Here is an 11368-nt window from a genome sequence, read left to right as displayed (position 1 = left end):
GGTAGATGTCTGCGTGGGGAGGCCAGAACCAGAATAGCAAGGGGTATTCTAGGGCACATTAGAAGTGAACTGGTAGAACTGTGTGAGGAATCCGGGACTGGAATAACAGTTGTGGAGTTGTGCAGGCCAGGAATGAATGGAGTAAGCCGTACTCTGTGTGTGTATGTAAGTTACTCAGGACTGAGTAGCAGGAGATGCTGTGGCCCAGGACTGAGATGAGCTGGCAAAAATACAAGTGAATCCAGGCCTGGACTGACCAGTGTATTACAGATCAGAACTGATAGCGCTGTGTATGGGGACAGTTTGCAGGATGGGTCTGTAACCCGCATTATCAGCCTCCCATCTTTATGTGCATCAGTTAAAGGGGAAAGGTTGTCCCATTGTAAAAATGTTAGTAAACAGACCTAAAAGGAAAGCCATTGCAGCTGATTTGAGGCTGAAATGTTCTTTATTATTAGTGTTGTCGTGACAGGTGGATCCCTCCATGGAGTTACTAGTACAGCTGCTGAAAATATCCACAGCAAAGGTGTGCTCTCCTCTAATAGAAGGTGAGAGAGAGCCCGCGAGAGAGATGGCAGCAAGGCCTCCGTGGTGAGGAGGTCCAGTCACACTGCAGGGGAGGGGGACCCCCAGCTGGTTTTGGTCTTGAGTAAGCAAGAGCTCTTGTTTATCGGTTGCACCGGTCAGTGCCACAGCAAACGGCCTTCACTGCAGACCCCCCCATGGACTTTATGACTTCACATTCGTAGGTCTTGGAGCATCGCTTAGCGTATTTAGCTGAGACAAGAAGACAGAGAGGGAGGGAATAATTCCAGGGATTTTGTGACTGGGCATACTTAGGTGGAGAAGCAGAAGGTGAAGAGAGAATAAGAGATGACCTCACCCTTCTTATTTCTTCTTGTCCCTTCCTCTGCTCCTATTTTCTTCCCTTCTTTGTTACCCATTTCCTTGCTACTTCTCCCTGTTTGTTTTTCCCTCTTGGTTTCCCATCTTCACACCTTATTGCCTCTTGTGGTACCATAGCAGTTATCCAGCAGCTCTTCTTCTAAGTACAATGGGTAGGGTTGTGTTGGACGCTCAATGTTAAATCTCTTCAGGTCCCTCCCACACTCAACCATGTCTGGGGAGTTTGGTCTAAAAGTTAGACCTGACTGATAGGTTTCTTCAGCCTGCCAAGCTGCTATACACTTAGCTCCGTATCACACTAAAATTAGACGTTTGTGACCCCAGCCTGTTCCCCTGATTCTATCCCACTTACCAGTGAGAGGGAAGAACAAGGTAATACATTGATCCTGGTCACTACTGCATTTCTGAGTGGTGAAACATCTTCCTCCATTAGGGCAGTGGTAACACTCCAGAGACACGACGACTAAAGGAGACAGGAGGCATAACACAGAGGTTCAACAAGACAAAGGCCACAGTCCCTTCTTCCACCCAGGAGTGAATTGAAATGCAAGGTCTTTCCACCAATTTTTTTTTTTTTGTGGGGGCCGTGTCGGTAGAACAGAAGGATGGCCCAGCAAGTGGGGTACTAGTTTGGAACTTGCGCAACTTGGGTTCATTTCCACAGACTTCCTCTGTGACACCAACTTCAGACAAGTCACTTAGTGAGTCTGTGCCTCAGTTCTCCTTCTGTAAAATGGGGATAATAGCACTGCCTTGCTCTCAGGAGTCTTGTGACGGTAAAACCATGAAGGATGGTGAGGTGATCAGACACTATGGTAATGGGGTGATATAAGTAGCATGGATACACATCTAGCTACAGAAACACACAGATTTGGTGGAAGGAGGAGAGTGGATCAGTCTCTGCCCTTCTCCGGCTACCCAGAAGTTCAGAGCTGGGTGCCTGGCCAGCAGCCCCCATTGTCTGGCTGCCCAACGCTGACAGCAGCAGCAGTGCAGAACTAAGAGTGGCAGCCATACCATGCCACCTTCACTTCGGTGCAACGTACGACCTTCGCACTGGGAGGGGTGGCTACGGGAGGCTAAGGCAGATTTGGGAGGGGCTGTAGCCCCCGCAAGCTCCCACATTACGCTGCCCCTGCATGTGAGGTATGCATAACTACAGGCCCCGGTGAAAGCCAGGGGGAATCCGCTCTGCAGTGTGAAGCTACACACGGCCGTGACAGGCTCTGGAAGGGGGAGGCAGTGGGGAAAGTCTGACACCTCTCTGCTGCTGGAGCCTTTCCCCCCCTAGCAGAGTCTTTTCCTGCGGCAGGGAGGCAGTGGCACAATAATGTCTAATAATAGCAGTGTAGACGAGGGCGGCCTGGCTTGGGTGAATGGAGAGTTGTGCAGTGTATATACCCTAGGGTCTAGGTGTGTAGACTCATTTAAGCAGTGTCACACCACCTACACTGCCGTCTATAACAGTGCTAGCTGGTTGTGCAGCGTTGGTACTCTACACCCAGTCGTACGTCTAGAACGACCCTTTGTCGAACTGTTCCCGTCCAAGGTTTCCTATTAAACAAAAGGGTCAGTTCGGAAAACATGTAGGGTTGTAAGAAGCAACCGAGCGTTTACAAGCAAGGGACTCACCTTGTGCCATCAGCACTAGGGCGAGCGCGCACACAATCAGGCTCCTCATTTTGTCGAGAAATGCGTTAAACAGACACCTGGGGAGCAGAGCGAGCAGTCAGCGTGGGGAGTTGGCATTAAGAGATGGCAATAATGGGTTCTGGTTTGTTTTTTAAAGCCAATGTAATAAAGGGGTTGCATATGGAGAGTCCTCCCTTTTCAGAGGAAGGAGGTGGGAATCCCTTACCAGATGGCTATGGCCTGCCATTCTGCTACTTTGTGTTCACCTCCGATCCAGAAGTCTCTCAGAATCAGTGGCAGAAATTCAGAGAAGAGCCACAAAAACTATCAGGGGTTGGAGGGACTGACCATTGAGGAAAGCTCAGAAGAGCTAAGTACACAGAGCTTGGGTAAGTGATGACAAGGGGCTGGGTGGGGAACATAACAATCTTTAGATAACTGAAGATGCAGCTACCAAGGAGTTAGAGGGAATTTTTTGGGGAGTGTAAAAGGACATAGCCAGGAGTGATGGAGGGACATCTTCTGAATATTCTATACTTTTGTTAGTATTTGTCTTGTGTTTTAAGGATGTTACATGTGTTATAAGGGCTTCCTCCTCAGGACATTGGAGGTTTGGTACCTGACTAATGCCGCTGTTGTAATGCACAGGGCACTGTTGGTTTAGTCCACCAGAGGCTGTCACACAGAATAACACAACTGAGCCAATGCAATTCAGTCTTGGTGGTGGTTAAACCTAGGGAGACCTTAGGACACACAGCCTGACTTGTAGCACAATCTACCCAGGATGAAGCACTCTTTAGCACGTCCTGTGTCCAAATACAAGTCACACGAGAGGAAGTGCTCAATTTTGAAAATAATGAACAGCTCTACCCATGGAACTGCTCCTGTCAAATAGGGATGCTGAGCTGAGTAAAGGTTTGCAAGATCAGGCCCTAATAACCAAATCACAGGCATGCTCTAAACTACTCCTGCAGTTATTCAGCCTCTTCCTAACCTCCCTGTTGTGGGGTTTATAAACGCCGTGTTACAAGTGATCGTTTAAGGGGAGCTGAGGAGTCCCCCCTAGCCCATTCTGTGACAGCTGGATGGGAGATAGGGAATTATGGAGTGAATCCTGCTGGGTAGAACCAGACTGGGTGGTTCCTATAAAGAAAGGATTGTGGGCACTAGGGAGAGGAGACTCAGGAGGCAGGTAGGTGGGAGTTTTCTTTTTATGGGAAAGAAACCACAGAATTGCCTGTGGGAAGGAGCCGCTATCCTGGGACTACCCCTGAAGGGAGAGGGCAGCTGGGGAGAAGGAGATTCCTAAAACAGGCCTGGGAGAAGGAAGAACTCCAGAGAAAAAGCCGTGAGGGTGAGTGGCTTGAAAGGAGCTGGGCCTCTCTGGAGACAGTCCTGGAAGCAGCAGTTTGTAATAAAGTGTGGAAGAACTTTGCACAGCCTGGGAAAAGGACAAGGAGGTGGTGGAGGACTGAGCCTGGGCAGGCTGGAAGAGTTGGGACGTTGTTACTGTCGAAGGGGTGAGTGTGACCTGCCCTCTCAAGTTCAGTGGAGGAGGGTGAACTAGAAGGGCTGCAGGGCTGGATCTTACCACGAGGAGGTTTCCAGGAGGATGAGTCTGACACGCCTGTTTGTTAAGTCCTAGAAAATCACTGTCTTGTCATTCCGATCCCTCCTAAAATCTCACTCCTCCCCCTCACTCTTTCAGTGGAAATCAACCAGAGCAACTAAAACATTTACATACAATGTGACTGGCTCTCACAATGCATCTTCATTTCCTCAGCCTGTGTATAAGGGCCTAGATTTTAAAACATGGGGATCTAAATTTGGATCTCTAAGGCCATATTAATGCATTTTTATACATCTGGACTGTGTCTGAGGTGCTGAGCACCCAGAATACAGTCCTCATTGACCTCCGCATTACTTGGAGTGGCTCAGCATCTCTGAAAATCTGCCACATGTAGCTAGTTACCTAACTTTAGGGTCACACTTTCTTAAAATGTTAGCCTCTGTGTCCTGTGTTGTTTTGCTTGTAAAACTCCTTAGAACAGGGACTATGGCCCAGATTTTTTAAAAAGGGATGTAGGTGACTAAAGAACAGGTATTGTACTAGGTGTCCCTCTGCCTATTTAGGTGCTAAATACTTTTTTTTAAAAAAAAACTGGCATTAGTCTTCAACTGTTCAACACCAAGCACCCTGTGGGTGCTAAATAACGTACCTATCAATCTCTGCTCTACAGAAGAGTTAAAGGAAACTCAAACTTCAGTAAAGTCAGGGAACACACGATCACTAGCTCTCATGCTGGGGTTACACGCACAGTTTCATGAAACTCAGTTGAATCTAAACTGCAATCTGAAATTGAGCATTAGTCTGTCGTTCTATTCATGCTGTTAGTTTAAGCAAGGAAAAAAGATCTCTCATACCTGGTTTACAGCTGAAGCTCAGGAGGATCTGTTTGATTGCTGCTGTATAGCGCTGCTGGTTTATATACTTCCCCATATCTTTCCCCTTCACTTGGCTCCCACCCAGTAGATGTGGAATTTCCCACATGTATTGATTGTTTTACCACCTCTGCACAAGGAAAACAGAGTAAGCTTCTGCTGAAACACTTTTGGCTGGGACTCAGCTTTTATGGGAAGCTGGAAGACGTGGTGCCAGCTATTACGCTGTGTACTCGTACCTTCTGTATCTCGTAAAGAGATTAGGAAATATTCAGGGAACATGGCATTGCTGAAGTAAACAAAAGTAAAGAAGAGTGGGGGTCTGTCCGTGCCTAGGATAGCCACCTGAAAATGCCAAGATCAGGGCAGGCTGCAAAAGGAGAGCAGATTCTCCCAGCACTGGTGGGTGACACTGAAGTCAGACTTCCCAACCAGCCACAAACTGTGCTTCTGATTCCCCACACTGGTTATCAAGAAGCCAAAATAAAAATATTCACAGCCCCCTTTACTGCATTTCAGTCTCTGGCTCCCAATCAGCCACTAGGTCCAGTAAAGAGATCAGTTATTTAAAACTCTATGCTCTTTACCAAAAGGTTCTCCTGACCTCAAAGGGTCAGCCACAGCACCAGATCAATATACGTTTGGATCTTACCCAAAATACCACACTGCCAGCCAATCCTTTAGTAAATAAAACTAAAGGTTTATTATAAAAAGAAACAAACAATAAGAGAAATGTTAAAGGATTAAACCAATCAGACAAATACAATTGATTTGAAAGTCCATATATATCAGGTTTCTAGTAGAACTGTGGAGTTTGCAGGCTTGTATAGTCCCTCTGGTGTACATCCAGTACCTGGATGGGTCACAGTCCTTTGATTCACAGCTTCAGTTCAGTTGTAGATGAATTGATCCAGAGGTAGGTGAAGACTGACTGAAGACAAAATGGATGTGGGGCAGCTGCCTTTTATGTCCTTTGGCCTTTGCCATGCTGCTTGTGGAATTTTACAGGAATAAGATGGAGTCCAGAGTCATGTGAGTTAGTCCTGTCAATCATCATGTATATCCCTGGCTTCTCCTCCTGGGCCCATTGTACTTGTGAATTTCCTTAATGGGCCATTAAGCAGGCTGGTGCTGCAGCCATCCTGTCTGGGGTGTCGCCCAGACACAGCACAATTTGAAATTCAGATATCTCAACCATATCCATAACTTCCATTACACATATAACACCTGAACATAAACATTATCATCTTCTTTAGCACATGATAGCCTTTCTAACGGTACCTGACATGGCATATCTCACATGAATTATTATGATGCTGACGTATTGATGTTAAAAAATATAATAAATCCCCCCCCCCCCCCCCCCCATCCAGCCAGTGTGACAAAGGGTGCTACCCACCACAGTAAATCTATGGCATATGCTTGAGACTCAAAACTACACTTTCTTTTTTGTTTTTTAATCCTTAGATCACTGACTAGTGTCATGTCTATATTGAAAAGCTGCACAGTTGTATCTTAAATCAATTTATCTAAAGAGGTATCCTTAGACTGTTTACATATGTTCGCACTGCACTGCACTGCATTGGTGTAGCTCCTGTCACATTGGAAAGCATGTGTTCACACAGCACTGTGCAGTCTAGGTAGATCTGCCAGGATGCCGTGCATTGCTTCTAGGTTTGCTGCATTCTGCGGGATTTTCATAGCAGATGATGATGAGAGACCTCTCAGAGGCCAAGGGAGTTGTGGGAACATGGGTCAAACTAGCCTGGTTCCTCTTGCTTTAACCCACTTGTGCCATTTCGAATACTTTCAGCATGGAGGTGGCACACATGAACACTGGGTTCCAGTCGCTTACTAAATGTGAAGAGCAGATCCTGTTGTACTGCAGAGGCCACAGTGAGGCATCCGCGGCAGCCCACCAGCTCCAGCAGGATTCTTACAGGTGTTGGAGTGATGGAGGACCAAGTGATGGATTCCATGCACACATCTGTATAGTCTGTGTATTTGCTGAACTCCACTCGAGAAAGCACTGCCTTGGGCCTGGCCCATGAGCACAAAATCATGGGACCAGACAGTTATTCAGGCCTGAGATAACCAGAAGTGGTGGCAGGATGCTGAAGTCCCCTTTCCTAAGTCTGTGTGCTGAGCTGACCGTAACACTACTGTATAGCAGAGCATGCGGCTGAGAGGACCCCCTCAGCGTGGCAATCACCATTTGGAATTGTCAGCCTAGATTGCTACAGGTCTGTGGGGGACCAGATTGTGTTGGGAGAGCTGCAGTGTGGAGCATTGTGATGAAGGTGTACAAGTGCTGTTAAATCCAGTGACAAAGAGGGGCAATGTACAGCAAGTCACTGAAGGGTTTGAACAGTTAGCTGTGCTGGGGCTGTTGATGGGACCCATGTGGCATTTTATTTACAACCGTAGATGCTCACGAGTAGTATTTTGTAGTACACCTCTGCCATTCTAATCTGCCTCTCCTAAATTCATATTGTAATATTTTAGTGACTTATCTTTTTATATAGGTTCTGTTTTCATTAAAGTTTGTATTTCAGGGATTGGGTAACCACTCCTTTCATGCATCTAAACTTCAGCAAAGAATCCTGATTTAAACACACATGCATTTCTAGACAATCATTTACTTATTAACCAGCTTTTGCAACCCATATACACATGCCATTTAGTGCTATGCAATGTGAGTATTGGTTGCAAAACAGAACTCTTTTGTAACTGGATTTTGTAAACGTTTCCCAGCAAACACTAAGCTTTGTTAACAAATGTGAATATTCTAATATTAATTAACTTTCATCTCTTTATGTAGATGTTTACGCATGATTTTTTTTCATGCGATCTGTCCTCAAACTCTTAATAAAGATCAAAGAATGCTTTTACTGCAGACTGGATGCATTATCTTTAAAATATTGTCAAACTGTTCCCTTAGTTTCACAGAAGACTTTGTTGTGACCAGAATGTCCACAGCTGATTGGAAACTGAAATATATATCCAGCTTCACAAGTTAAATCAAAGGGAATTTGTCACTTACTGACAAAAAGGTCATGAGCTCATTCCAATCCTATCATCAGTCAGGCAAACTATTCTGACTTATGTGAAAGGGAGGTGCCCTAGTATAACTGAAGGAAGAACTTAACCTCTTGTGCTTTTGTGACTCCTAGAATGTATTCACTGGTGAAGAGAACTGGTCAAATTTTGCTAAACACAAATGTTTAAAAATTTGTTTTTCAAAGATTTCCAAGAAGTCAACTCTAATCATGGAAGTGATGAATCTGTCATGCAGGCAACTACCATTTATATCAACCCCTATCTGACCACCTTCCAGGGTGGCAGTGTAGCTGTATGCCCCTGAAGCTAGAACATCCTACAACTGGTCTTTATTGTCTTGAAAGGCTAAAAAAGGGAAAGAAGTTAAAAATTACTTAGATAACTTAGATGTCTTCAAGTCACTAGGGCCTGATGAAATACATCCTAGAATACTCAAGGAGCTGACTGAAGAGCTATCTAAGTCATTAGCAATCCTAGCTCATTTTCACTGGCATTCGCTGTTAGTTGTCCAATTGCTATTAAACTTTTTGGTGAAAATAGAAACAAAAAAGACATTTACCACTTCTGCCATGTCCACATTTTCTGTTATAGTTTTTCCCCCTCGTTAAGTAATGGGCATGTGCTGTCCTTGGTCTTGCTCTTGCTTCTAATGTATTTGTAGAATGTTTTCTTGTTATTCTTTATGTCTCTAGACAGTTTAATCTCGTTTTGTACCTTGGCCTTTCTAAATTTGTCCCTACATAATTGTGTTATTTGTTTATATTCATCCTTTGTAATTTGACCTAGTTTCCACTTTTTGTTGGACTCTTTTTTTGAGTTTCAGATAACTGAAAATCTCCTGGTTAAATCACGGTGGTCTCTTGCTATACTTCCGATCTTTCCTACGCAGTGGGAGAGTTTGCTCTTATGCCCTTAATAATGTCTCTTTGAAAAACTGCCAACTGTCTTGAACTGTTTTTCCCCTTAGACTTACTTCTCATGGGATTTTACCTACCAACTCCATGAGTTTGCTAAAGTCTGCGTTCTTGGAATCCATTATCTTTATTGTGCTGTTTTCCCTCCTACCATTCCTTAGAATCATGCACTCTACCATTTCATGATCACTTTCACTCAAGCTGCCTTCCACTTTCAAATTCTCAACCAGTTCCTCCCTGTTTGTCAAATCTAAAAAAGCCTCTTCCCAATAGCTTTCTCCCCTATGAGCGTCTATACCAAATTAGAAAAGCAGCATATTGAACTTCATCTTGCATTAACTTTCTATGCCAATTACTTTGATATTGTGTTTTGAAAAATAAATGTGTTAGGCTGATCACCTAAACAGTTTATAATTGGGCAAAGTAAGCAATGATATACCAGACAGGAGCCATCTGCCCTTAAAGTCTTTTGCCCAATTAGAAGCAGTATTTATGAGATACTAAACTGGGCTCACAGTATATGTGGGAAACAGTATTGTGAAAGACAAGGTGAGTAAGGTGATAACTTTTATTAGACCAACATGTGTTGGTGAAAGACACAAGCTTTTGAGCTTTACAGCGGTGTTCTTCAGGTCTGGGAAAGGTAATCAGAGCTTCACAGTTAAAAATATGGTGGAACAACTTGTTAAGCATAAATAGATAACAAATATTGCAGGATATCATTCAAAATGAAGTGGGCAATTAACACAGTCATAGGACAAAAGAGTGATAGTCGGTTACAGATTATTGTAAGGGGACATAAAATAGATGTAAACAGGGTCTGGGTAATTTCTCCCCTGACATCTAATAATGATCTGGGAGGAAAAACCTTCAAGACCAGACTGTATTTGCATAAACACCTACTCTGCCTAGGTATTCAGCAGACAGCGCTTCATTGCCAAAGGGACCAATTTTGGATGATGTTGGGTTACAAATCACTTTAGTTATATTGAACGCAAGGGAAATGAAACATTATCCTTTTTGTATGAGTAAAGGATAGCAGAACTTTACTTAGTTTTTCCTTATTGAGGGGGGTCACCATCACCTGAACTCTACTTGCTAAGCAGGGGGTAGGGATGCTAAAGCCCTGTGAGGGCTGTTAAAGGACATGCCTATGCTGAAAATGCTGCCCTAGTGAAGACATTAGTATGCTAACAGAAGGGCTTTTCCTGCTGGTGTAGTTAATCCACTGCCATGAGAGTTGGTAGCTGTGTTGATGGGAGAAGCCCTCCTAATGATGTGCTACTATCTATATTAGAGGGGAGGTGGGTATAACTCTGTGCTGTTCAAGGGGGGTGCTGAGCAACATAGTTTTGTTGATGTAAGTTTATAGAGTGGGTTTGGGCCTAAAATCCTAGACACCATTAGACCCTCCACCGTTTAAAGAAGGAACTAATTAGGCTCAAGTGTGAGTGTTTTTGTTAAGAGATCACCAGAGCTGCAATCACAGTTAGCCAGGTCTCTTTGCGGAGCGTAGACCTGCTGTGGGGCAGTGGAAGAGACTGCCCAGCCTGCAGCCAGGTTCTCCTCTACCCGCTGAAATCCACGGAGAGCTGGGTGAAGTGGTGGAACCTGAAAATGGGGGATTTCAGAGGGTGGCAGCAGGGAAGCAGCAGTGCCAGAGTGAACAATGGTAGCAGGCAGCGAGTGAGCAGCGACGGCTGCAGTGCGCAGAGATGGCAGAGTGAACAGAGGCAACTGTGAGTCAGTTGCAGAGGTGTCAGCAGCAGCTGAGGAATTGCTTGATGTCCGCTGGCCCCCCCCCTCCACTCCTGGAGACGAACCCACATGATCGCACCTCTGAACCCTGGGTCTTCGCTGACCAAGGACAGCCAACTGTGAGTGGGGTGCAATGGAGGGAATGGGGAGTGATGTGTATAGGGACACTTGTTTGTTGGATTTTCCTGTGGAAGGTGGGAAACTGAGGCAAAGGACTCTGCCCAACACACTGTGGGGTCAGGCTGGCTTCTGATTGCATGTGTTGTGGTGATTTCCCAAACTAATGCTTGGTTCCCTTTCCCTTTTATTAGAAGTTTTTTTTTTTTGGTCATACACAGACTCAGTGCTTGTGAGTGGGGAAGTATTACTTCTTAGGGGCACCCAGGGATGGTGGTAAGATTTCCCAGATAACTGGGTGGGGGGATTAAGCTGGTTCTGGTTTGTGTTGTTAAGAGGAACCCCTAGATGTTGAACCCAGCCCTTGTTGCTGCCAATTTCCCTGGTAGAAGGGTTACACCCATTTCTCTACTGGGTTCATGACTTTTGGTGTATAGCAGAGTTATGAACTTGAGCTTTCAGGCTCATCTCTTGAAGGTGGTGTGCAGTTTTCCTTTGAGGATGAGGACTGAGTGGTCAGATATGGAGTGATCACTTTG

At 45.0% G+C, this 11368-nt stretch overlaps 1 protein-coding gene across 2 annotated transcripts; it reads right to left on the bottom strand.

Annotated features, from left to right (window-relative positions):
• Positions 1 to 429: 429 nt before the first annotated feature.
• On the bottom strand, positions 430 to 5043 carry LOC137141920 (CD59A glycoprotein-like). Of its 2 annotated transcripts, XM_067531028.1 has the most exons (4): positions 4963 to 5043; positions 2539 to 2615; positions 1259 to 1369; positions 430 to 777 (listed from the first exon to the last, which is right to left on the bottom strand). In XM_067531028.1, the coding sequence occupies exons 2-4, from the start codon at positions 2585 to 2587 to the stop codon at positions 668 to 670; spliced, it is 270 nt and encodes an 89-aa protein (XP_067387129.1). In that variant the 5' UTR covers positions 2588 to 2615; positions 4963 to 5043; the 3' UTR covers positions 430 to 667. The 2 variants fall into 2 exon arrangements, with proteins under 2 accessions (XP_067387129.1, XP_067387128.1); XM_067531027.1 differs by lacking the exon at positions 4963 to 5043 and having other exon boundaries at positions 2539 to 4921.
• Positions 5044 to 11368: the final 6325 nt, after the last annotated feature.

Source organism: Emydura macquarii, unplaced genomic scaffold, assembly GCF_026122565.2.
Source record: "Emydura macquarii macquarii isolate MOO-44397 ecotype Brisbane River unplaced genomic scaffold, CSIRO-AGI_Emac_v2 contig_3122, whole genome shotgun sequence".
Taxonomy (NCBI): Eukaryota; Metazoa; Chordata; order Testudines; family Chelidae; genus Emydura; species Emydura macquarii.
This window is presented reverse-complemented; position numbering and strand designations above follow the sequence as displayed.

Bases quoted from the DNA above. Each gene is read 5' to 3' on its own strand.
- LOC137141920 (XM_067531028.1), bottom strand. From the start codon at position 2,587: ATGAGGAGCCTGATTGTGTGCGCGCTCGCCCTAGTGCTGATGGCACAA. The intron at 1,370-2,538 runs GTGAGTCCCTTG...TGTCTCCTTTAG, and splicing joins CCTAGTGCTGATGGCACAAG to TCGTCGTGTCTCTGGAGTGT. The intron at 778-1,258 runs GTAAGTGGGATA...TTCTTGTCTCAG, and splicing joins CTTGTTCTTCCCTCTCACTG to CTAAATACGCTAAGCGATGC.